This window comes from Neltuma alba, unplaced genomic scaffold (genome assembly GCF_004799145.2).
Source record: "Neltuma alba isolate B1F8T4 unplaced genomic scaffold, ASM479914v2 tig00011709_pilon, whole genome shotgun sequence".
In the NCBI taxonomy this organism is placed as follows: domain Eukaryota; kingdom Viridiplantae; phylum Streptophyta; class Magnoliopsida; order Fabales; family Fabaceae; genus Neltuma; species Neltuma alba.
Genome location: NW_021636345.1, coordinates 441667 through 468342, shown reverse-complemented (window position 1 = coordinate 468342; position 26676 = coordinate 441667). Strand labels below are relative to the sequence as shown.

At 34.4% G+C, this 26676-nt stretch overlaps 4 protein-coding genes and 1 pseudogene across 5 annotated transcripts in view; 2 read left to right on the top strand and 3 right to left on the bottom strand.

The window, feature by feature from the left end:
* Nucleotides 1-12103, bottom strand: part of LOC114717115 (protein FAR1-RELATED SEQUENCE 3) — a 29436-nt gene extending 17333 nt beyond the window's left edge. The window contains exons 1-2 of the mRNA XM_028902195.1: nt 12091-12103; nt 8875-8881 (exon numbers count right to left, since the gene is read on the bottom strand). The gene's annotated coding sequence lies outside the window, so the exon portion shown is untranslated. The remainder of the gene's footprint in view (nt 1-8874; nt 8882-12090) is intronic.
* Nucleotides 1263-5137, top strand: LOC114717118 (non-specific lipid transfer protein GPI-anchored 2). 2 transcript variants are annotated; one of them, XM_028902202.1, is made up of 6 exons: nt 1263-1649; nt 2974-3039; nt 3580-3864; nt 4242-4295; nt 4432-4488; nt 4797-5137. In XM_028902202.1, exons 1-6 carry the CDS (start codon nt 1286-1288, stop codon nt 4907-4909), a joined length of 939 nt encoding a protein of 312 aa, XP_028758035.1. In that variant the 5' UTR covers nt 1263-1285; the 3' UTR covers nt 4910-5137. The 2 variants fall into 2 exon arrangements, with proteins under 2 accessions (XP_028758035.1, XP_028758034.1); XM_028902201.1 differs by having other exon boundaries at nt 4794-5137.
* Nucleotides 5757-10667, bottom strand: LOC114717148 (linamarin synthase 2-like; annotated as a pseudogene).
* LOC114717119 (NADH--cytochrome b5 reductase 1) lies at nt 7880-19743 on the top strand. Its single transcript, XM_028902203.1, has 10 exons — nt 7880-7884; nt 14956-15162; nt 16500-16641; nt 16840-16930; nt 17043-17120; nt 17699-17779; nt 17879-17968; nt 18272-18337; nt 18877-18963; nt 19037-19743. The coding sequence occupies exons 2-10, from the start codon at nt 15054-15056 to the stop codon at nt 19127-19129; spliced, it is 837 nt and encodes a 278-aa protein (XP_028758036.1). The 5' UTR covers nt 7880-7884; nt 14956-15053; the 3' UTR covers nt 19130-19743.
* A 298-nt stretch (nt 19744-20041) lies between these two features.
* Nucleotides 20042-25784, bottom strand: LOC114717184 (T-complex protein 1 subunit eta). The gene is made up of 14 exons (XM_028902279.1): nt 25683-25784; nt 25325-25585; nt 24039-24164; nt 23740-23943; nt 23487-23656; nt 23235-23370; nt 22795-22911; nt 22530-22649; nt 22329-22427; nt 22166-22255; nt 21593-21680; nt 21167-21255; nt 21006-21080; nt 20042-20596 (listed from the first exon to the last, which is right to left on the bottom strand). The coding sequence occupies exons 1-14, from the start codon at nt 25695-25697 to the stop codon at nt 20498-20500; spliced, it is 1689 nt and encodes a 562-aa protein (XP_028758112.1). The 5' UTR covers nt 25698-25784; the 3' UTR covers nt 20042-20497.
* Nucleotides 25785-26676: the final 892 nt, after the last annotated feature.

Genomic DNA, 26676 nt, shown 5'->3' with positions numbered 1-26676 from the left:
ATGAGAAAATAAACATGTGAAACCACAAACTGAAAATGAGAAAAATAGAGAGGAATAGTTAGCTACGGAACTTTTGGCGGCCTAGCTAAAAGGAGTTCGGTTGCGGTTGCATTTATTAAATTCATGTAATCTATACCGAAATTTAGAAGCACCCCTGTCCTTTGAAAATATGCAGAGCACCGTATGTATTATTATAATAATAATTACTGCACTTATAAGATTACATAGCATATATGTACTCCTATGCATAATAACATTTTTATTTTAGCTGGTGTTTATTCACATCTTGAAAACATTAAAAAAAATCTGTAATTCAGTACAACTTCAGAAAAGAAAATTAAGTGACATTATATAATTTATGTAATTAAATTTAAAAAAATACGAATAATTATATATTACTCCATATATTATCAAACGATATATTCCAATAATATAAGAACAAACCATATCCAACCACAGGCGATCAGCTATATATGTATATAAAACCGAATATACAATAAAGCATTTACTTCTCCTCCAATTTATTCTTCTGGTCCTGTTTATAAGACATTGAGAGAAATTTTTTATATAGATATATAATTTTACCCTTCATTTACTATTGTGTTGACTTTATTTATATGAGGTATAATACATATTAAATATAGATAAAAATTTTTAAGTTGTTGAATTTTAAAAAAGAGTTAATAAAATTAATGGTTTTTCTTAGTTTGTATGAAACATGTTAGAAGTGACTTATAATAAAACCAAATGAGTTTATATTTAGCTGCATCATTTATGCGTTGAGGAGGCCAAAATAAATAACAACCTTTGTGTTTTGCGGTGGTTTTGATATTCACAAAACTCATCCCATCCCCAAACCGATACGACTCCTCTCATTTTACTACAAAAATACAATAAAATGACATCAGTGTGTGATAGCGTTTAGCTCTCCCTATCTTGAGAATCATCTGTCTCTTCTCGTCACGGAAACTACTCCATCACTCTCACCCAACCAAAAAAAAAAATAAATAAAGAGGTATTATACTTTTTTTGTTGGGCCAAATTAAAGAGGCATTCTGGCATTATACAATACAATTTATTTACTCAAATGGGGAAAAAAAAAAACAGCACGCAATAATTTAGATGTCATAAAACAAAATACCATAAAATAATTAATAGGCACTACTGTTACTGTATACTCCCATTCCTTTATTGAAAGGCTACATATCTGCCTCGAGAAGGCGATATAAATAGCAAGCTTTGCGGCTTTGCAGAGTCACAAATTAAATCTCACACACACTCAGAAATGGCCACCACCGGACGGAGGATGGCAGCCAGCGCAGCCACCGTTTTAGTGCTATGCATACTTGCATGTGGCGTGGGGGCGCAGTCGCCGGTGGCAGCTCCGGGGCCGGCGGGAGGAAATGATTGCTTCACGGCGCTGACGAACATGTCGGACTGCCTAACATATGTGGAAGAAGGAAGCAAGCAGAAGAAACCAGAGAAAGCATGTTGTGGAGAGCTGGCAGGGCTTGTGGACAGCAACCCTATTTGTCTGTGTCAGTTGCTGGCAAAGCCTGACTTCGCCGGTGTCAAGCTCGATCTCAACAAGGCTCTCCGACTTCCTTCCGTTTGCGGCGTCTCTACTCCGCCGGTTTCTACCTGCTCCGGTAACTTCATATATATCCCTTTCATTTTTCTGCTTTTAATAATTCATATCTTCCACTACTTCACTTTCCCCTTCATATATGTTTGATCATTTTCGCCCTTTCATCTCATCATCATCATCAGATTAAGAAAAAGAATTATACAAGTTAATTGAAAATTCACTTCTATAATCACTGGGATATATCAAAGGATTCCGGTTTTGTTGCTTCTGATAAGATCTAAAGCACTTAGTTTGGAAGAAAACATGGAAATGATATACTATGTGTAAATTGAGCATTGAAGGGTAAAAATTAAATTAAAAATATGAACAATGTTACGTTGGTGATTAATAGATGCTACATATACAGTTGTGTAAGAGAGGTAGACACACCTACCTGCACTTGAAAGCATTAAATGTTGTGTTGTTAGTGGTATAAGGACGAAGAACTACCACCGTCCACCGCCTTTGCCCCTTCACTCGATTTTAATTTATAATACATTCTCCAGCCCCCATTTACGGGGCAGAAAAGTATTTCTTTTATTTTTAATATAAGTTATCTTATTAAATTTGTCATATATCAACTTATTAATTTGTTTTCTCATTTGTTGTCATGTAGACTGTTATTTTCTTAATTTATATTGAATAGGAGTGAAATTAAAAAATATTAAATTTTAACACATTGGAGGTGCTTTACATTTGACCATATCATACTCTTTAAGGATATATATATATATAAAGTTAGGGAGAAGTAGAAATGAAATAGTGATGTCATGGGGATGGGACTCACCTCTTCTCATATTTGCCTGTAACTCTTTTAAGGGGTGGATGATGTCACACTGGACCATTAATTAGCAACCAACAGCCTGTCTGTATACATAAGCTACAAATGTAACATCATCCCCGTACGTCTTGAATGATCTAAAGGTGAGAGAGGTGGAGAGATCCAATAAAGTCTCTTGTCAGTGTGGCGGTATCTAGAAAGCACGTACACTTGGTCTTTCTTTATTCACGGCATTTCCCTCATATTGAGATGAGATATAACAACCCAAAATTAAGGGGAAGAATTATAACAAGGTTCTAAGTAAAAAAAATAATTAAAAAATAATTTTTAAAGATTGTCATTCTCATTATAAGAATTATTATTATAGGCTGTTGAGATTGTTATTAGAATTTTTTTAGTAATTATTTTTTTCTATGAAACTTGATTGTAATTCTCCCAATTAACAAACGACGACGTATATATACCAGTTATGAATGATATAATTTGTTCTTGAATTTTCATGTAAAAGTTGCGTGATATAATTAATCAATGAAATGGCAGTAATTAAGAATATTTGACATTTCAGCTGTGGGAGTACCGGTGTCTGCTTTGCCTCCTTCTAGCAGCAATGCAAATCCTTCATTATCCCCAAGTAAGTCCTATACACCTCCTTTGACATTTCTGTTCAAGGCAAGTTTCTTCCCTTTAATTTCATTGAAAAGTTGATTATTGATGACTGAGTGTTTAAATTTACCCTAAACTCCTCATGTATACTACCTCCGCCTATAGGTGAAGATAGATTAAAAAAATTATTTAAGTTAATTATTTATAATAAATAAGTATTATCTTTTTTAAAATATTTTTTTGCTAATAATATATATTAGTTAGAACTACCATTAAATAAAACCTGTGCAACTAATACAAAAACTATTATAAAAAAAATAAATAAATATAAAAAATAAAATAGATTGGGATTTTATATTTAAAATCAAATTGAATGTCAGACTAGCTCTTATATTATACAGTATTATACTAAGAACAAGAGGCAGTATATATGAGGCGGGAACTGTGTTAACCTCCCTCTTGATGAGGAGCCAACCTCGCTGCACACCTATACATGAATTGAACGACTCTTTATGCGAGGATTAGAGCTAATAACCAATATTCCAACATGGTTAATAAATTATGACAGTGGGGGCGGTGGCGGGGCCCGGACCAGCGGCGGGAGGCGGGGGATGCATGACGGCGCTGATGAACATGTCGGATTGCCTAACATTTGTGGAAGAAGGAAGCAAACAGAAGAAGCCACAGAAAGCGTGCTGCGGAGAGCTGGCAGGGCTTGTGGATAGCAACCCTATTTGTCTGTGCCAATTGCTGGCGAAGCCTGACTTCGCCGGCATCAAGCTTAATCTCAACAAGGCTCTCCGCCTTCCCTCTCTTTGTGGAGTTTCTACTCCTCCTGTTTCCACCTGCTCAGGTAACTCAATTACGGCTTTCTCCCTCCTGTTTTGTATCAATTGGTTTCAGATTTAACTCTCCCACCCACCTGACACATGCCACATTCAATGTTGTTGTTGAGACGCTTTTATATTCCAAACTACCAAACAAAAGTAAAATATATAGCCCACACAGTTACCATTGCTATATTTACTGTTCATCATCCACCAAAACCACGTCCACCTTTCCTATGGAGCTAATGTTCCATCCCCAGCCATCTGATCTTTTTCAACTGCTTGTTCTCAAAATATTATATCGTACATATAATTTTATAGTTCCTCTCCTTAGCAGTTTAGTGATGTAAATTAAATGGCACTAAAAAGGATATTTGACATTTGACATTATTGTACGTAACAGCTGTGGGAGTCCCAGTGTCTTTGGCTCCATCTAGCACTCCATCGCCAACACCAGGTACTTATTTAAGTCCTATACCTCTTTTGCTGATCAATCATATAAAAGATAGATATACTATCTGCAGTAATTTGTTCATGTAAATGCTTTAATGATTTGCCATCTTGATATTGTTGTTGCGTTAAAAATGAATTAGGTGGTACGCTAGCCCCCACCAGTCCTTCAAATCTTGCTTCTCCTGCGCTATCTCCCGGTGTGTATATCTTGTTACACTCGCATTTTTCACCAAAAAAATTATTATTTTCCGCGTCATCTTTGTTCTTCTGATCCTATTTATAAGTTACTTCCAACATGTTTCACACAGATCACCTTAAACTTTAATAACTCTCATTTAAAATTCAACACAATAATAAGTTATGGATAAAATTGTACATTTACACCAAAAATTTCTCTTAATGCCCTGTAAATAGGACTAGAGGAGTAATTCTTAATTAGTATTTTTTAAAAGATGATTTTTTAGCTCTCTCACGTTAATTATTTTGTGTGAATGATGTTTAACAGGAGGATCACTGACAAGCCCTCCAGGAAATGGAGCCATAAGCCTTAGTAATCCCAGCTCTGGCCTGCCCTTCATTTTCGGAATGGCAACTCTTTTCCTACCCATTTTCCTCTGAGTTCTCACAACGTTTCTCATCAATTAATTGCCATCGATCTTCCTCACTTTCAGACATTTTCTTACATTAACTTCATTATTATTGTTATTCATCATATGCCAGTCACCTGCCTTCACTCGGGCTTTTAGTTTGATGCACACTTTCGATTGTTGTTGTTACTGAATTATTAGCACATTCCCAATTAAGTATTTCAATTCATATTTAATTCTATTTAAAATTATAAAAACATCTCTCTTATTTTTATGAAGCGATGCAGCTTGCGACGTATATCCAAATCAAGTGCATGAAAGAGCAATTAGCTAGCACCATTCACCATGCAATAATGATAATTAGGTCAGTGGATTGCCAATAAGTCCTTGATTCAATGGCATTTCACGCCTCCTCTTCAAGAAAGAAGTTGTGGGTTCTATACCTACAACCTCCAATCCCCTATGGGGAGCAGGGGTTTAAATGGTTGAAGTTAAAAAATTGGGATTTCAATTATTAAATTCGTGGAACTAATTCACATATCAATAAAAGCAGTTAAAAATAGTTAGAAACTAGTTGCTGGGGTGATTGTGTGTGTAATCAATGTGACACAATTACAATAAGGTGGTTGACAGTGGAAAATTTAAAATATATGTAACCAGACACACGCAAATATATGAATAATGCTTGCACGCTTATCTCAGGGCTGGGGAAATAATCTCAAACACATGGACAAGTGAAAAGTTGAGATTTGATCCGCACATTACGTACATCACATAGCCTAATTAGATCTTGACCCTCGCTTATTATTAATTATAATTGGAAAATAGTGCTGCAAGATTTTTCCATGTCCTTAGTTTATCATACATATAGTGTCTGATCAGTACTCATCATGATGAAGAACCTCTTTCATGAATCTGGTGAAATCCTTATAAGATGATCCTCCAACATCAGCCGCCCTGATAGCTTTCTCCTTCCACTTCAAGCTTCTTTCTCTCATTCTCTTCCCCTTCTCTCCCACAATGACCTCTTTAACAAGCTCTGCAACTTCCTCCCTCTTCACACCTTGCTTCATCTCCATCCCTATCCCCCAATCCTTGCAAGCATACTTACAATTTGTGGGTTGGTCTGAGAAGAAAGGCCAACATATCAATGGCACACCCTCAGTTATGCTTTCTATTGTAGAATTCCACCCACAATGTGTCAAAAATGCCCCAACTGAAGCATGCCTTAGCACTTCATTTTGTGGGCACCAGCTTGCTATGTATCCTCTATCTTTTACCTCATTTAGGAACTCTTGTGGCAAGATTGCTGATTCACCCATTATCAGATTTGCCCTCAAAATCCACAAAAATGGTTGGTTGCTGTTTGCTAGCCCCCAGGCAAACTCTTCCAAGTGTTGTTCAGATATCATAGTTAGGCTGCCATAGTTCACGTAAACCACTGAGTTTGGTGGCCATTTATGTAGCCATTGGATGCATTGGGAGTCATTTTTCCAGAGGCTTGGTGGTGCCGATGATGATAGCTTCGTCGAGTTTTCCTTGTTCGTGAAGTGTTTTTCTAGCAAGTGAAGTGGGCCGATGGCCTAGACATTAGGGTTTTTGGCCATGATGGCATTGAGGACATCCCTTTCTAGTTCCTGGAATGTGTTGATGATGATCGAAGATGATTTCAGGCAGTTTTGTGCTTCATATCTCAGGAATTCAAACATGATGTCTTCTAAGTTGGTGACTCTGAGGAAGCTTGGGAGGTCTCTGATCCTCATGTCTTTCATCCCATCAATCCAATCCATTGTCATATCTAAGGTTCCATCAGCGATAAATTTTTCATCTAAAAACATCAACCAATATAATGCAAATAGGTTAATCATGGGAGCTCTTCATGTATAGGACGTTACACGTGCGAGGTTTTTTAGATTTAAACTTGCAGTTACGTAACTTGGTGTCAAGTATACATGTCCTTGCTTTTATTATCATCGGAAGCGGTTTCATAAGCACCGTTTAGATTTAATTTTTTTACTTTTATTTTTTTAAAAAAAATATTTTGACACATACAAAAGAGTCAAGTAGCAAGCTTTTTTTTTAAAAAAAAAAAAACTTTTGGATGCATGATAAATAAAATTAGGATGCTGGATGTGCATTAGGATGTTAAATACTACTTTATCATATACAAATTTAAAACAAAGATAATTTGTCAATTATCATTTTTTCAACAAAAAAAAATTTATCTCAAAATATCAGTAAATTAAAAATTTTAAATTTGACTATTGAAATTGTATTCAAATAATGCAGATGCGATCGCACCGAGGACCTCTCTTCTATTCAAATTGTCAATTTCTCATCGTGACCAATAGACGTAGGACCTCTCTTCTAAGGGGCCAAAAAGTTACAGGAAAGTATAATGGCCGGAGTACAAAATGTGTGTCTTATTTGAATGGGTACCAAATTTCAGAGGCCGTCCTTTGTATCTGACTCTAGTATTTTCCATTTATTTCATGATTATACTAAAAACTTAATAAAATTAGAGGCACCCACAAACAAAAAGTGTGGGTGCCGCAGGTCAGTGACTCCAGTATAAGCGTGGGGTAGAATGTCAGTAACGATCGATTATTTCATCACTCAAAAAAGAAAAAAAAGATCAATTATTTAAACTCTTCTCCCGTAAAAACTAAAAAAAAATGTCGGTGGGAATCCAAATAAATGTTGGTAGGCAAAAGTCAGTTTGGTAATATTCATCTCAATTAGAAGAACTTTCAAGCTAAAGACAATCTATCCGTGAAAAAAAAAATAGTAAAACAATATACTCTTCCTGTTTTAATATAAAACCTATCTAACTAATTTGATTAGATTAAGAAAGTTAGGTAAGTTAGTTAGTTATAAGGAAAATGACATGTCTTTTCTGAAATATCATAATCATCTTCCTTAATATTCTCTCTCCCTCTTCTACGTAGTCTTTAATCTATGTATTTGTATCTTAGAAAAGGCAACGTGAGGGAGTACCTTTGAATGGTAGGATGCCTCTAATGGCCAGTTCATGAAAATGGACAAAACCCCAGAAGCCGCAAGAAGATCCAGTCCAAAACTGAACCTCTGGTATGCCCATCTCCTTGGCAGCATCTCCTGCAAAACTGGTGATTGCATCTGCTATCACGCAGCTCACAGGTGGCACTTGTCCTTCTTCTTCTTCCTGCTTCAGCCTCCTCAGAAGCTCCTTCAGTGGCTCCAAACACTTGTTCCTCAGCGACTCACACAGTGCCGGAATGTCCTCGTGCTTCGCTTCACCCAACCCATCTGCTATCGTCTCCAACTTGAAATCTGCCAACCCCTTCACCAACTCTGCTCCCTGCATCACAAATTTTACACCAACAAAACTCAACTCCAAGTCATTCAAACTTTATATGAAATGATGCAATTTTAAATTGTTTACCATGAATAAATCAAACTTCTTAATTTTAGAGTTTTCTAAAAAAAAATCGTAAAAAATTTCAAAACTGCATCATTTCATGCCCGTAACATATTAAAATGCTACTAATGTTATGTAAAATCCAATAAACAACAAAAAAATTAAAAACAAAAAATTTATTTTGATGAGAACTTGGGACCCTATAAAAAGAGGCAGAGGAAGACCAAGAAAAACGTTTAATGAAGTCATTGAACGAGACTTTCTAGTCAACAACATATCTAAGGATTGAGTTATTGACAGAACACGATGACGTCGTGTGATTCATGTAGCCGATCCCACCTAGTGAGACAAGGCTTGTTATTGTTGTTGTTGATGAGAACTTGGGACGTTAGAAGAGACATCAGAGAATTACAGGAAGAGGCATTATACCTGAGAGGCAATTAAGCGAGTGTGGTTGAACTCAGTGTTGACGAAGGTGATGTAGAAGCCCTGAGAATGAAGAGCTCTGGCGAGATGCATGAGGGGGTTGATGTGTCCCTGTGTGGGAAACGGCACACATACTGCATGACGCTTCGGCTTCTCCATTTGCTTCAAACTCATTTTCTTTCGGAGTGAATAATGATGCTTCCAACTCTGTGGGATGCCCACAGAAGCCTGATGTGTCCATTTTATAGGGATAAATTAAACAATCACGTGAAAATCACCTTATCACTCGCTCTGCTATTCTGAAGGTTGCACTTTTTTAAAAAAAATTTACATTTATTTAACTCCCTCGTGGCACATCCTAGCGCGTGCTTAAATTTAATTCATGGTTCCCTTTTTCTTTGGCAGGTACACAATAGCTCTATAAATGCTTTAGATAATTGCAGGGAAAGGCGGTAACATGCATGCGGACCCAACCTTCCAAAAGTAGCGGGTTTGGTTTTTGACCTAACCTTCTTTCGATGTCATTTTTTTTAAGGGAGAATTACAATTAAATCTCATTAAAAAAAAATTATAAAACAAGTCTTAAAAGTTGTCATTCCCTACTGTAAGATTTGTTATTACAGGCTGCTCAGGTTGTTATTAAGACTTTTTAGTAATTATTTCTCTTTTGTAGAATTTGATTGTAATTGTCTTTTTTTTTTTTTTCAGCCGCAAACTGCCAATTCACGACCCCATAACAGTAACAAGCTAGCCCACTCACCTCCTTTTAGTTTTTTTTTTTAACAATTTCTAGTTTAATTTTAATAAAAAATTTTTTATCATTTTCACTCAATTTAAATATAACTTAGTATTTTGTCAAGGACTTTGATTCTAAATTCATTTTTTATTTTTTTCTTATAGTTGAATCATTTTTATATTAATAAAATACAAATTAAAAATGAACTGTATGTTTATATTTTAAGTTTTGAGATCAATTTAGTTATACAATCACATTAAAATATAAAAATAAAGAAAATTTAGTCTATAAAAATTTATAATTTATTTTAAAAAGTTAAAATATATATAAGTAAAAAAAAATTAAGACAAAAACATGTAAATTGGCAATCCAACCTGTAAACGGTAAACCCATTTCCTTGCAAGTTAGAGTTGGATAAATGTAGGTCCACCAAAAAATGATTCTTCTAGGGCCGGCTCGAATGAGTTCCACCTCGGAACAGGTTAGAGCACGTTACCAACTAGAACTGGGAATGCGGGCTGGCGGTGCAGATACGGACCAGTCGGGCTGAAGTAGCCCGCACTTTGGCGAGCTGGCAGGCTAGCCCGCCGGCCCGCCTAACTTTTTTTTTAAAAAAAAATTATTATTTGTATAGGTTTGAGCTTAGTTTGTAATGTTAAAATTGGACTGGGAGTTTTAAACTTGAGTAATAAGTTATAATAAAATAATATGAGGATTAATTTATAATTTGAAAAGATATTTTAAAAAAACTAACACATATTTTTTTCTAAATAATTAATTTGACTATTTTTCTTATCCAAATTAATTAAGTAGATCTTTTATGTATGTATTACATATGCAATTACATGAATGAGAAAACGTGAATATGAAATTTGGGGTTAAAATCCTCCAATTATATTGTATAATATATTAGAAATTATAAAAAAATAAAAATTAAAAAAAAAGCGGGCTGAAAACGGTGCGGGCTAGAGTAGCCCGCACCTTGACGGGTTGGCAAGAGCCCTCCATTTTTGGCGGGCTGGCCCCGCGGACCCAGCCCGTATTACCAGTTCTATTACCAACTCTAGTTGCAAGTTTTGTAGGCAGCACAAGAGAGTGCTTCTGAGGGTTAAAAAACGATGATAAAGAAGAGCAGCTTTCTTCACATGGATGACCCCCGCACACAGATATGGTGGAAGGCTGCTTATTGACGGTGGGACTGGGCGGCTTCCATTTGTTGGGCGCCATTAACCTTTCCCATGGCTGCGGTCTCGTTAGTTTCATCAATTGACGATTTCATCAGGTTTGGAATCATGTTTAAAATTATTTATAGAGTAAAATATTCTAATCTCTTTTATATTTTGTCTTTAATTACACAAATCTAGTCTCTATTTTGAAAACATATATTTAAGTCCAAACAGTTAATTCCATTAAGGATATTTCAAAAAAATGATTTTTAATTAAATTTTATATTGAAATACTTTCTATTTACTAGTTTACCCTTCATAATACTAAATCCCTAAGTTTTGGCTAAAACTAGGCTGAAGAATTTAAGATTTTCTCATTTACCTGTATTTTATTTTTGCAAATTTTTGTTTGTTTGATGTTTTTATCGTATTGGGCCAGAAGATGAAGTAGTTTAGTTAATGTGAACATAAAAAAATACTGAATATAAATTTGATTAATTTTTTAAACAAATACATAATCAATCAAATTAAAAAAGTTATAAATGCTTGCAACAATTTTTTTAAAAAAAATTTAAATTATGAATTTAAATTATTTATATAGTTTTTCAAACTCACATAATTTATATTATGTGACGAAAAAATAACCATTCAAAATATTTTCTAGCCATTTAAAAGAAACCTTAAATTCAATATTTCATGAAGAATTAAAATTATATAATTCTATAATATAATCAAAATTAAAAATTTTACAACATATTAAAAATTTTGAAAAGACATGTATTATAATTATTTTTTGTTGTGTCAAAAATTATTTTTTTATAGATATAAATTTTTAAATAACATTTTTTTAAATAGAGATATTTTGGTCAAAATAAAAATTTAAAAATCAAACTTAAAGGTCAATTAGCGATTGGATGGATGGAAATGAAATCTTAAATATATAAGAGAGGTTTATGTAACGTACATTTTAATTTGCAAGGAGATTTATATATATATTCAAAATAGAGAGGAAGTTTTTGTAATTTAAATAAAATAAAGGGATAATCAATATATTTTACTCTTGTTTATAAATATATTTTATATAAATTGAGATTAAGCTCTCAAATTAATTATATAAATTAATCCCATATAGTATAGAGGTCAACTTAGGTTATCTCCCGAGCTCCGTCAAAATTTTGAAATCCTTTTTTAATTTTAAAACAAGTGATTAAAAGAAATAGAAGAATAATAAAATAATTAATTAATTTTATTTTGGAAAATAAATTGGGAAAACAAAGAGAAGAAAATCTTATCAGAATGATACACTTCCCAAAGAAGTTAATACATGACTATCACGGTTCAAAAGATAAGAAATTTGTATAAAAATAATTACTAAATCAAATGAGATATCCCAAATAATATCCAAGTCATGACCAATTAATTAACAATTATACCTAGAAAGCTAAGTCATGACCAATCACTTCCCATCCTTGTTCCTAGTCAACAAGGATGGAATTAGATTTCCATCCCATGTCCTGTCTCATCCCAAGGCCGTCCCGATCCCGTCATGACCAGGACGTTTCCTTTTTTAAAAAAAAGACTGTAATTTTGGGTATATTTTTTTTATGTTATAATGTTTGTTTTTTATTGGGCTTCTAAAAATTAAAAAAATTATAAAAAATATTATATAGAAAACTCAATTATATAATGTAAGAAAAGGTGTAAAAATAATATTGTAAAAAATACCGCAAAAGAAACACTATATAATGGTTTTATGAATTATTTTATTGAAGAAGAAAATTTTTTTGAGATAACATTGCAACTTAAGAGCTGAAAATCACTATAAAAGTAATTATTATTAATAAGTGAATTGAATAATCTAATAATAACTATTAATAAATAAATTTTTTTAAAAAAATCCCTAGAGGCGGGGATGACCCCGTCCCACGTCCCATCCTAGTTACTGTTTTGTCCCATGCTGCAATTATTCCATATTCCCATCTTGAAATTTTTTTTCTCCCATCCCACCCTGTCCTGAATTGACTAGGTTGGAACGAGACAAGTTCAACACCCCTATAACAAGCTAACATATAATCATCTTTTAATTAATCAACTAAAACCACTTTGCTTGTAAATTCAATTAAACAGCTATATTTTGTCCTTTAAAAAGAGTAATCTATCAAAAATCTTAAAATATAAACTATTTGTGCAAATCAAAATAGAAAACTATAAAGATGAATATTCATAGTATCATGAGAAAATTTAAAATATATTTATTAAAAACTTCAAAACATAATTGTTCAACTGAAACACAAATTCAATAACAACCATAAAAAGAAAATAAAAATCTTAACCTATAAAATTTATAAAGATAATGAATTCATAATCTGAAATATTAAAACCCATAAACTCCCTAATTCATACAAGAAATCAAGTCATGTCATTTTTTCTTCAGAAACAAAGAGAACTAGTCACACATCTAGCTAAATGATACCATAATGATAAAAAAAAATAGAAGAAGAAAATAGCTATACAACCAGACACAAAAAAGAAGCCAACTGTATGCTTGTGATCATTAAGTGTAGATGGCTTCGTTCTTCTCCAAAGCTTCCTTGATTTCCTTTTACAGCTCTTAAATCCTTCTTATTTGGATGAGAAACCCTTGAGACTTCTAACTTAATCTTTGAAGAAAATGATTTTATTTAATATATCTTGAATTCAAAAGATAAAATTTGAATTTGAATTATCTTAATTTAGTATGATCTTCATGACAAACAAAGGGAAGAGCTTTTGAATTTAAATGATAATAGATAAAAGGATAATATTTCAAATTTGAATAAAGATATGATGGTAGGATGAACTAAGTTACATTTAAGATGATGAAGATGATAATATGGATGCTTAAAAAATTAAATAGATAGTGGATATGTGGTGGATATGACATGAAATTTAAAGAAAAATATGAATAAAACATTTATTTAAATTCAAAATAAGATAAAGGAATTATCTATAAAAGAAATTAATTATTCAAACTCTTCAATTTAGGACGGAAGTGGGATATATTTTAGTTGGATATTTTGGATAATTTCAATTAGATGATTGGAAAATTCTCTCTTAATTCCAAATAGCTACCATAAATGTAGTTTCCATGAGGTCTACATTTTTCTTAGGCTTGGTCATGTGAAATGACCATTTTGCCCTTGGCTCATTTGCCCTTCACTGCTTCAATGAACATAGAATATTATTCTAATGCTTCAATCCGAGCTTCCAAATTATGCTTGTAGCTCTTGATTATTCAATTTGAAAATTTGGATCCATTCTCTGTTCAATGAAATATTCCCTAAAATCAAAGCAATATAACTTTTAAAAGAAAAATTATAAAAGTATAATAAAAATACACTTTTAAGCGATTAATTTGTATAATTTTTTTGATTCAGATTATGAGTATCTACTACATTTTAATCCTTTTAAACAATGTAAAATCTCTTAAATAAGTATAAAAATATGTTATAAAATAGAATACTTTACATTTTATCTCGTATTTTGTAAATCATGATTAAAAAACTATTTATAATTTCAAACCAACCATCCAATCCCTTTTCCACAATATTCCTCTCCCCCGGAAAAGCTTTTATCTCTTCTCCACCTTCAAACGGATCCACATTAATATCTCACAATTTTTAAGTAAATTTTTTCATTATAATTATGAACAGTTCAAATCTCAAGTTAAGTGTATCACCTGCTCTGTTATTTTGAAGGTTGCAGTGTTTTTTAATAAAACAAAAATTACTTTCATCTATACTCTTAGTTGCATCCGACATTGCATCGCAAAAAATGGCATCCAACAAGTATCTTCCAAAATGCTTGTGTGCCAAAAAAATTCTTCTACTATGGAACAAGCATTAATGAGGAGTGATAGGGTATAAACGAGACTACTTTTTACTATATTCCTTTTTGGTAGGGCATAGTAATTAATTTTTACTAAATATTTGCTTTTGTGCCTTGAAGAAAAGTTAGGATATTAATACTTTATAAGAAAGTATAAATAAATCGTAATTTACTGGTGCTGTATTAAGCTATATGGGAAATTACGATATTTATACTCTGAAATAATAAGGACTGGTGCTGTATGTAAGCTATACTTTCTTTGTGCATGAAATTTTAATTTATTCTAAGTGATTTATGTGATTTGATTATGTTAATTGTCAGTTATAACCTTCGAGCGTGCAATTACATGATCTCTTTATTTGGACAATCAAGTGTGCCACGTTGGCTGAGGCCCGGTCTGCAGCTGCACCCAGTCACCCCCATTGCCATTGGCCATTAGCTCTCTGATCCGAGAAAATATTAAAAGGTCTTCTATCCAATAGTTTCTTCTCCTCCTCCTCCATCTCGACTTGCGATATATTTTGACCTAAAAGCACCTTCACTCTCTCTCGAAGCTCTTTTGAAGCTCGATTTGCGGAAAATGGAGTTTCTTCATACTCACAGGGCTGAGACGATAAGCATGGCAGTTGCTCTTGTGGCCATTATCGGCGGTACCGCTTACTATTACTATGTCACCAAAAAGCCTAAAGGTATTTCGATTTCTCTTGTTTGTGTTTTCATTTGTCCTTCCCTGTTGTAATTCCTGCGGCTTTCCTGTTGACCCCCAGACGCGAATTTTTTTTTTTTTTTTTTACGGGGCTTGCATTTGAATGTGAATTCCGCCGATATTGAGCAAAGTCTGAGTTAATAATGCGCTCATTGAATGGATGAATGGTTTTGTATTTTTATTTGACTTGGTTTCGAATTGGTCCTGATATTGACAAAAAATAATAGGAATAAGATGTTTGCGATTATGACACAATATCGTGGCGGAATAGGAAAGATTCAAGGAACACAGAGGAACTAATAGTTGTCTCCTCCGCAGTGTGCTGAGAAGATATGTGAGTTTATCAGTTTTAAAGGTTCCTAGTTCTGTAGAAAACGAAAAATTGACGCCAGCGAAGCCGTCTCATGCTAGTGTATATCTATAATGTATTTTACAGCATTGTTGTGTTGTGACGCTGAATTCAACCATAAAGTCAAATGAGGTAGATCAATTTATGGTGGCTTTTGCTCCACACTATTGGGTAACGGATAAGTCCACGATTAACATAAGATGTACAAGTTATGATGATAACCAACTCTTTATTTCTTAGATGAACATATGCATCATAATGTCAGTGATTGCAACAAAATGACTGAAATGCTGCCATGGCTACCCCAATTGTAGCTTGATATGGTAACAAATTACATGGAAACTGGAACAGCAAAACAATGGGCTTGGGCTCTTGTCATGGTTGCATGCACTATACAGTTTAAAGTTTCAGTACTGAACATTCCCTCGTAATTGTAAGTAAATAAGGCAAAGAAAATGAAAAAGGACATAGGAGCCTATTTCATCAAATCTTCGTATACTCTTTATAAAATTTAAATGTTACGTTTTAATTTTAGCTCACTAATGAAATATTGTTATTACTCCGTCTGGTCCTTTTTATAGAAGCCTGAAAAAATTTGAATTGCTTTGGTCCTTTTTTATAAGATCCCACTCGTGGTTGTCTAAACATTTAATGTATTTTACTATTTTGCCCCTAATTAATATTTTATATTGCATTAATTAAAAGGCTTACTACATTCTCTTTCATACTTTCACTCTCTTACTTGACCCTTATAAATAAGGGCATGCTTGGGGGAAAAAAAAGTTCATTTCTTGCATATTTATTACTTTTAACTAATTTTAACTATTTTCTTAAACCGCGTGATTTAGTTATCAGGCTCTTATAAAATGGACCATAGGGAGTATTTTTCTAAAATTAAAGATTTTAAGTTTGCGTTTGCTTATTCTGCCTCTCTTTTGTTTCTTAAACTTTGTTACAACTTGTCTTGATAGGTTGTTTGGACCCGGAGAACTTCAAGGAATTTAAACTAGTTCAACGCACACAACTCAGCCATAATGTGGCCAAGTTTAGATTTAGTCTTCCAACACCTACCTCAGTGTTAGGACTTCCCATTGGACAACATATAAGCTGCAGGTTTGAATTCTGTTTTTCTTTCTCAATTCATGGATGAAGCCGGTTCCTAATTTCATTTCACCTTAAGCAGTTCATCTTAAGTAGCCTGGAACCATTTCTAAGTTTACTCAGCTTTTCCTACCGTCCTACTGCTTGATACAAGCTGACTATGTTCCATTATAATACAATGAGCTCGGAGATAATTTTTTCTTTATACAGAGGGAAAGACAGTCTTGGTGAAGAAGTTGTCAAACCATACACTCCAACAACATTGGATACTGATGTTGGATACTTTGATTTAGTCATAAAGGTTACACGCCTTTAGCTTTCTTTCCTCAGTATTTAAGCACAACTAAAATGGGTCTTTTCATGATGGGAATATTGCTTACTTTTGTTTCATATTGCTTTTGGTCAATATATAGATGTATCCACAAGGAAGGATGTCCCACCATTTTCGAGAGATGTGTGTAGGTGATTACTTGGCTGTGAAGGGACCTAAGGTATTTAAAGCAAGCTCATTTTGTTATCCATTGATTTATCGCTGGGTTTTGTTAGATGAAATGCTTATTGCACTTTGACCATTATAGAAGAAGGGAAAATTTATTTAATTGATCTTTGTTGACTAAGCATGTGCTAGAAGAAAGTTATCCATGCGGACAAGTTATGATTTTATTTTGTTAGTAAACTTTTACTTATAGTGGATATTTCCTGCAGAACACATCTAAAGAAAATTTTGAACTTATGTTAATAATTTCATATGTACAATAATCATGCTTACTGCTATCATTGTTTTCTCATATAATGTTTATTATATAATGGCATCCATACTGTTAAGAAGCCCTTTTAAAGGAGGACTCAAAATAGTAAGAGTTTATTATTATCTTTGGAATCAGAGTTTAGTATTGTCCAGGAGTCTTAATTATTATTTTTCATTATCTTCAGAGTTTCTCTTGTAGATAATATTTGAATTTGAATTGTTATAAATTGCATAAGAGGGGCTTTTATGTGAGTTTTGTGTATGAGCAATTTTGCTCCTGATACATCACTTTTTAAGATGTACTTATTGTGATGCATCCAGGGACGCTTCAAGTACCAACCCAATGAAGCTAGAGCTTTGGGCATGATTGCTGGCGGCACTGGCATCACGCCAATGTTTCAGGTGCAGGATTTTTTAGCTTTGTGGCATCCATTTCTTTCATTTCGATGTTTTATAATTTATGTTTTGGGAATTAATTAAATCTTTTCCCCATTTCTTGAGGTTACGAGAGCCATACTGGAAAACCCACAAGACAGTACTAACATACATCTGATTTACGCCAATGTTACCTATGATGACATTCTCTTAAAGGTAAATATATCTTCATCTCTTTTGATGTAGGTTCATTCGTGGCATCACTGGCATGTAGGCTTATATGTATATGACGCGTCAATTCATCAGTCATATCCCCTCGTGTGGCATATAACTCTCTGTTCCTTTAGAAGATAAAGGACTCTGTTTGTATGGATCAAGTTCAGTTGTAGCTTTCTGTGGGTTCTTTTCTTCGTAATTTAATCTTAAGGGTCTAAGAAGGTATCCGTTAAGTGACTCATCATACTAAGCTTTTGCATATTTTCCAAAACCTTTGATGCATTTGACTTGTTTCTTGTTCAGGAAGAGCTGGACGAATTTGCACTCAAGTTCCCAAGTCAATTCACAGTTTATTATGTTCTAAATCAGGTATTTAAATTCTCTCTTAACACGAAGCTTCATGAGCATGGCTTTTTGGCTCAAGTGGAATATGATTTCTCGGTCTCGCTAATTGATACGTTTTAGGGGGGAAAACCAGTCAAGGTTATGCAGTTGAACAAACTGCTAATGCCTTGTGCGAAGGAGAATTGTTCTTAGTAGCATGAGAAAAAGTTAAACCTGGGCACCTTTGGGTTCCTTGGGCATCTAACCCTTCGATTTGATCGCATACTATCTTTATATTCTGAATTTGTGTGATTGATGGTAATAAAAATGATAAAAGTGTGGATAACAAATTAAAATTAACTCACATAATGATAGAATTTCGGGGAAAATATAACAACACTGAATAAATTAGAAGTCTTAAATTTTAGATGCCGAGTTATAAGTTTCTTAAACTATAAATATCAAATTAAAAATTGGGTGAGAGAATGAGGGAAAAACTATAATGTTCCCCTTTATGTATTAGTTTAGAAAGTTGGCTTTTGGATGTTCTCGTTTCTGTTGTGAATGCTTTTTACACATTGCAGCCACCAGAAGAATGGGATGGCGGTGTCGGATTTGTGTCCAAGGAAATTATCCAAGCACATTGCCCTGCACCAGCTGCTGATATCAAGGTCAATTTTACACTAATTAATTTCATTCTCGCTCTATCTCTAAAATAACAACACCAAATTATGAAACTTGCAGATGTTAAGGTGTGGACCACCTCCAATGAATAAGGCCATGGCTACTCATCTTGAAGCACTTGGATACAGTTCCCAGATGCAATTTCAATTCTAGTTCCTGCATAGACCGTTTTTCGCTTTTACTTTTAACAAATATACAAGGGGTTAAGGTGCAAATTTACCCATAAATTATTTTGTCAAGAGTACTAGACACCATAAACTTTTCTTGAATGCAAAACTACACATAAAGCTTTTAAAATGGTGCAACAATACCACAGCCGTTGCCATTGATCGTTTAACAAATGTGATGACTAAGAAAATGGTGAAAAAATACACATTTTTTACAATGTGAAAAAAAACACAATTTATAAAAAAAACTGTATTTTTGCATCATTTTCCTGACATGTATGTTGGCTAAACGGTCATGGCAAATTTGCACAGCTTTAGAAACTTTATGTATGTTGTATGCTTCTGTATTTGGGAAAAGTTTATAGTGTTAAACGTCCATAGCATAATACTTATGATAAATTTACACCTTTTTCCAATGTGCAACACATTTATAAAGAGGAGCTTTTTCCATCCTCATACCTCGAGATGTGACAATAAATTACTGCTGATGTAACGAGGCAGATTAGAAAGTTTATGTTGTAGTAACGAATTCAGGATTATCCCAAATTAATGGCTGTCTTTATGCGAGTAGCTTAAATAATAAGCACGCGTTTTTCATTATTCTCATTTTGAAATTGCACAGGCTTTCCAAACTTGGAACAAAACAATTGAAATTTGCATGCATGCTCCGACCAAAGAATGGGAAGTTGAAATAACTGCAGCCATGAGACGAGTGAATGGCTGCCATTTTCACTCAATTAGAGCATCTACTGCTGCCGAAACAGGATGCTCAAGAATTTTCCTAGTTCTTGTACATCAGATCAGATATCCGACAGCCTATCTAAACCAGAGAAGTCTCATTTCTTAACTGCGAATTAACGAAGCAAGTACTCTCGGTCAAGTGGTATAAATACTGCGCAATGCCTTCAATATAGTTTTTACTGCGAGAATTAGATCCGAATCAACTAAAATACATAAATTTTTTGCGATAAAAATACATAATTTTTTTGAATTAAAAGAAAAAGCTACTGCAAAATTTGCCATGCAACACCACAAGTTCCATCAACAATCGTACAATAGTTTCAACCTCCGATGATGAATAGACAAAAGTGACCCGACCGAGGCTTTAAAGCCAAAAAAACGCAAAAATAAAAATAAAAAATTGACCAGACGGACACACTTGGGAATTGCTAGCAGCATCTTTGTTCGATGTCATCACGAAGTGGTCACTAGACTCTAAGATCAAAATACAGGACGATTCCTTTACCAACATCAATCCGCAGAAATACATGAACCCGCGGGAGCATTCTATGAAGCCAGAAACCAACATCAAGTTCATTTTTTACTGTCAGATATACAGCTTTGAAGTTCCATCTCATCGCCTTCTCATGCCTCTCCCCCCACGACCAGGGAAACCTCCGCGGCCTCTGCCCCCCATGGCACTAGCAGCAGCCTCTCCTTGCGCACTCTCAGACTACATATGGAAACAGAACAATTCTTCATTAACTTCAAAATTATCCAGAACAAACTAAAGTGACAAGCTCAAATGTAACTTAAAGATAGTAAATAACGCTTTCTTAAATAAGACATCCTTAGGTTTGATACCAGTTCATTACTAAACAAGATTTTCATTTCAATACTCAAGTCCAACCAAAAAAAAAAGAAGCCAAACTAAGAATAGCGATGGCAAAGTAAAAATGGCAGATTGTACCAGTCCACCCCCAGACACAAATTGAAAAAACAATTTCAAACAAAATATTTTATTTATGCTTGGCTATATCTAACATAATAGATAATTCTAATTAAGGAAGCCATGAAGAAATAGGTTGCAAGTAAAAAGGGGAAATATCGGGGAGAGGGCAGAACTTACTAAAAGATCTTACCTTAGGATTTCTAATTGTTTCATCCACACTTAAGATGAGGCAAGCTGCTTCTGTAGCAGCATTTATAGCGTTGATCTGCAAATTCATTATATAGCTTTAATCACTATCAAAAGAGAATATGACAACCAGACTTTACAATTCTTCAGATAATATGCAGATACCTTCACAACTGCAGGCTCCCACACAAAGTTAGCAAATGAGTCAGCAATTCCACCAGTGGTAATGTCCACGCCATATGGTGCCCCCTCACCTATTAAGGGCATGCAGGATACAGGTGTTCAATGCTTTACCTATCACGATAACTCTAGAAGATATGCATGACATGAAAAAACACATGTTCTTTGGTCAAGCAAGGCAACACAGATGCATGCAGGAAACTCAACACTCAAATAAGCCGGGCTAAGATTTGACTCGGGAATTTTTCAGGTTGCTATCAATCAATTCTATTAAAAAAGTTTGAAAACGCTGGTATTCAGCTAGGCTAGGCTTGCTAGCAATCTAGCTACTCAATGGGTCTGCATACAAGTAATTTTGCATTGCATATATGCTGGCATGACATGCATACATATATAAAACAGCCAACCAACCAGAAGGAAGCGCATGTTTCTGTCTTAATTTGTTCAGCACATCAGTTGCATCAAATCCAGCATTGTCACATAATTGCCTAGGAATGACCTGCAATTGCAACATGAGCTTTTGCATCAACATCCAATCAAGGAAACATACTCCTCAAAAAGAACATGTGCTGGTATGACTAGGACGTGAATTCCTTCATGTCTCAAGTCTTACAGTTTCCAAGCCAATAAGACAATAAGCAGTTCTCTAATTCTAAAATGGAGGTCAATGGTTTTTCTCAGACATTGCAGGTTCTAGCAAGGCCTGACTATGACAAGAGGAGCAGGACATTAGAACTACTGCGGAGGAAGGTCAAGACAGAGATTGACAATCCTGAAAAAAGGGGGAAAAAATCCCCAATAATGTGGGTAACTATTTGTCCAACAATACTTTTCCTTCCTATGTTTGTCCATCAAACATACTGTTTGGAGGATATCAAATCCTCTACTTCACCCATTTTCTACCCCATCCTTGTTCTATTGAAAAGGAAATATTGAGACACAAACCAAAATCATGGATACAAAAATGAAAGACAAGGACACTACCTCAAGAGCTTTAGCATAAGAATTGATAAAAAGCTGAGACTTCCCAGCTATTGTGCGTGCATGCTGCCTCAAATACCTGCTGATTTCCATCTGCCACGAAGAATCATATGTCAATCTTTTGAGCACTTGCTAAAATAACCAGATATACACATTTGAGACATACATCTATAGCACCACCACCAGCAACTACGTTAGAATTCTTCAAAGCCCTCCTAACAATCATGATTGCATCATGAAGACTTCGCTCTGCTTCCTCTATGAACTGTAAGAGACAATTAAAAAAAAAAATCTAAGCCCAAGAACAGATCATTAGACAGATTGGTTTAAATTGATGTCTACAGCCATTACGCATCCTCTAACAAACCTGATCAGCTCCACCGCGAAGGACTATGGTAGCTGTCAGGCCAGATGGACAACCATTAAATATATTGAACCTCTCATTTCCTACTTGCTTTTCCTCAAAAACCTCACAAGTCCCAAGGACCTTCAAGCAAATAAATCAAAACAATTTTAGTAGTGACACAAAACACCACAGCAAAGCAAATATACAATGATAGCATTTATTCTTGTTCAAGTGAGAATAACATAACTAAAAAGTAATATTTCTACAAGTCAAAATGTGATGAGACCTCATCAATAATATTATTGACAGATGTCTGCACAGTTCCACCAGTTGCAGCAGCAACCCGTTGAAGATCTTCTTCAGCCACACGACCAGCACAGAAGATATCTCTATCTGCAAAGTACTGTTTCAAGGAAATGTTATTCAAAAAATTGGTATGTTCCCTGAGCTTCCTCTCAGTAGAATGACCAAAAAAGTCATGGTCCAAAAAAGGACAGTTTACACAGAACTATCAATCTACAGTAAAATACTGAAACAAAAGTTCGAGGGCATCAATAAGACAACAAAGACAGAAGCCCACATCCAAGCAATAGATAAGCATCAAAGGTAAAAACTTCATACACCAATAATACTGCATGTGATTCAAAAATGTTTAACTGAAAACAACTAAATGCACCCACAGTAAGATAGAAATAAGCTGTGATGAAAAAATATTCAAAGATAAACCTGTGTAGCTAGATCACCAATAGCCAATCGTGAAAGAACAACTTTTGCTCCACTCTTCACACATTTATCCAACTTGTCATATATGATATTCCATTCTGCATCAACAATTGACTGATACTGCGCTGGATCTGATAATCTGTAGAATGCAATAGAAAGATGAATAGGTATTGTAAGCTTGGTGATCATTCAATAAGGTGATGGCTGCATCAATAAACAAAAATCAGAAAGGAAGAATTTTTTTAATACTTATACCTTATTTCAGCATTCTCTTTCTCAGATTTCAGCTCTAACTCAACATTCAGTAAGAGTATCTTGGGATTGAGAAACTTCTTTGGTTGTTGTTCAAAGCCAGCATATGAGAATGTCTTTTTGAAGGCGACTCCATTCACTAGAAAGGAGTCCCTCATATTACCACCTGGAACCTGTAGAACAACCTCCATCATACAACTATAGAAAATGATATAAAGCCCGATGTTCACAACAAGCTTGTAAAATAATTGCTTACCTTCTTTATTCCGATCATGTTCATCCTGTCTTCATTTCCAATTGCAACCACAGCATCAACAACAATTGATGCAAAGAATTCTTTTTCCCCACCAATGAGCTTAGAAGAAAGTGTTGTAGAAGCACATTTTGCAAGCAAGCTTTTCTTCTCTTCCAGACTTTTTCCCTCTATACTGACAGCTAGTTCTTTGATCTTCTCAATTGCCTAAAAGAACCATGGATGATACATAATGAGACAACACGTAAGGACAATACCCAGTTGTCACAGTGGAAGAGAAAAGTGTAGATTCAATTGTGTACCAAGGAGGAAGCAATCCTATAGCTCCGTATCAAATTTTGAGAGTGCACACCATCTTCAATAAAAGGCTTAGCCTCCCTTAAGAACTCAGCCGCGAGCAATACCACAGTGGTTGTTCCGTCACCAACCTTCCAAATATGAATAAAAAAAGTTATCATTAAATAGAGTTTCACAAATTCAAACACCCATTCCATGCAAGAAAATCATAACGACATCTATTGCACATATTGGCATCCAAAAACAAAAGAGTAACACTGCCTCCAGTCCTTACTATAAGAACCCACTAACTAATTTACACGTACCAATAAAAACAATTAAAAAATTAATCTTTTTCATAAAATTTCAAGTAATTTCCATTATTACCCTCATTAACTACACTAACATCCTATTAATTTCTATTATCTCACAACCCTCTTTAAATATTGGCATATATGGAGAAAAATATTTAATACTCATCGAAACTATCAAAGGACCAAAAAATTATTCCCGAAGGACTCCTAAAATAAGGACCAGAGGGAGTATTTACTTCGTAGAAGAAAATTATCCAAGGAAGAACAGGTACAAGTGAAAAGGTTAGGGAATGATCTCAACATAAAGGACCAAAATCGATTTATTAATAAAATAAAGGAACCTAAAAGGTAAAGCTTTCCAGTTCAAAACAAAGAGAACCCAAACATTACATTCCACAAAATGGTCGCCAATCAACAATGCAAAAATAAATAACCTCCAGTTCAGCATTATTCGCGCTCATAATACAAATATAAGAAGACAAAGTTGAGTCATCGTTGAATCAGCCTGATGGCATTCATGTTAATTACTTAGAACACGATTTTTGTTACCAGTAAAATATTTGACCTTTGAAGCAGCATTAGAATTGCAAATTTATTTCCCGCGAAGGGAAGTCTCTCTAATAGCAATGGCAAAAAGCACACATCTCTTCCTCTCTCGATGACTATGCTTAGATCCAAAAATTCGTAAAAAGTGTAAAAATTGTAAATTATGACACTTCCTGCAGCTGACTAGAAGGGCAAACTACAAACTCCTACGGCATGGTAGTTTTCTTTACATCAAAAATCAACGAGAGAAATGTTATTTTCACCAAACAATACCAAGAGTAATTACTCACTTAAACCTTGATTCCGTCAGAAAATGAACGGAAAGCCCTGCATAAACACTACACTACCTAGGGACCAAGGAATCCAAACCTGATAACTTCGTCACACCAAGCGCAATACACCCCGAAGAATATAGAGAATACGCGAGTAAAATCACTATTTCCCTGAATTACCTCGGAGTCTTGAGACTTGGCGATGTCGACAAGGATCTTAGCAGCGGGATGAACGATGTCCAAAAGCTTCATGATAGTGGCACCATCGTTGGAAATGGTGACATTTCCCTTGTCATCGTGGATCAGTTTGTCCATCCCCCGCGGGCCGAGCGTCGTTCGCACCACATCTGCCACCGCAGTACAGGCATTGATGTTGCTCACCAACTGCGACTTTCCTTGCGATGTATCGGTCCCTTCTTTCAGCAATATGATCTGGGGTTGCTGCTCGTTTCCACATTCCAAACAACACAAGAGGGTTTAGATACAAAATCTATCAAGTGCAGACAGACACAGAAGCATAGAGGTAGAGAAAGCAAACCAGCATAGCTGCCATGTTTAGAGACGAGCAGGTTGAAGAGCTAGAAACTTCAGGAGTGAGGGCGAGGGTGAAGCGAGAGACCCAACTAGGGCTTAAGGCTGAACGTAGTAATGTGCGTAAAGTGTGTTTTCAACTTAAAATAAAACTTGGCCAAAAAAAAAAACTTAAAATAAAACAGAAAAGGGTTTCGCACGGAGAGAGGGTTTTGAAATACACAGATTGACTGGGGGTTTGGTATTCATACGTATGATATTTTCTAGGTATTTATCATTTATAAATTACAAATTCAATATTGGATTCTCAAAGCACGGCCTTGGTGTGCTTTTTTTTTTTTTTAATGAAGTGCATTTGTATTTTTATTTTCTGGCATTGTCCTGCAAATACTTGCACTGTTTACTCTTGTAAAGTTTGGGTTTAATCATATAAAACATAAATTTGAGTTTTTATTTAAAATGATTTATAAATAGTTTTTTAATCATAATTTATAAAATACAAGGTAAGTATACAAAAGATTCATCTCAATTTAACCAAGGTTGGCGTCAAGATGAATATAGCGTATAAAACAAAAATAATCTAACATTGTAAATATTATTGTGGAAGGTTTTATGGCAGATACCATTTAATAGTTTTTTTTTTCTGCCAAAGATACCATTTAACATTATAAAATGTGCTGTGGTTGTTTCATTTATATATTACTTTTATGATTATTATGGAAATTTCTATGGTTTCAATTTTTCACATTATAATATGTAAAAATGATGGTTAGTTGTAAATAATATTTGTAGATGTTTTCATGTATTTAAGTATTTTTTTAATTTTTTTTCTAGGAACGTATATTCTATGCACCACCAAACAAGCTTGTTGGGCATTGGGTTAGGTTGAAGCCTGGCCCAATCTTGGGAAAATGGACGCCCAAAACAAGCAAAGCACAATTTGAAGGCGCTCATCTAGTTTCTTTATGTTTCTTACTTTCTAGTAACATATTATCACCAAT

What these genes read in the sequence shown, in the direction of transcription:
- LOC114717119 (XM_028902203.1), top strand. Translation starts at nt 15,054, where the DNA reads ATGGAGTTTCTTCATACTCACAGGGCTGAGACGATAAGCATGGCAGTT. An exon ending in GGACAACATATAAGCTGCAG is followed by an intron (nt 16,642 to 16,839) that starts GTTTGAATTCTG and finishes TTCTTTATACAG; the next exon opens with AGGGAAAGACAGTCTTGGTG. An exon ending in ATGATGACATTCTCTTAAAG is followed by an intron (nt 17,969 to 18,271) that starts GTAAATATATCT and finishes TTTCTTGTTCAG; the next exon opens with GAAGAGCTGGACGAATTTGC.
- LOC114717184 (XM_028902279.1), bottom strand. An exon ending in TTCGCGGTGGAGCTGATCAG is followed by an intron (nt 22,428 to 22,529) that starts GTTTGTTAGAGG and finishes TGTCTCTTACAG; the next exon opens with TTCATAGAGGAAGCAGAGCG. An exon ending in CTGGTGGTGGTGCTATAGAT is followed by an intron (nt 22,256 to 22,328) that starts GTATGTCTCAAA and finishes TCTTCGTGGCAG; the next exon opens with ATGGAAATCAGCAGGTATTT.
- LOC114717118 (XM_028902201.1), top strand. Translation starts at nt 1,286, where the DNA reads ATGGCCACCACCGGACGGAGGATGGCAGCCAGCGCAGCCACCGTTTTA. An exon ending in TCCTGTTTCCACCTGCTCAG is followed by an intron (nt 3,865 to 4,241) that starts GTAACTCAATTA and finishes TGTACGTAACAG; the next exon opens with CTGTGGGAGTCCCAGTGTCT. An exon ending in CACTCCATCGCCAACACCAG is followed by an intron (nt 4,296 to 4,431) that starts GTACTTATTTAA and finishes AAAATGAATTAG; the next exon opens with GTGGTACGCTAGCCCCCACC.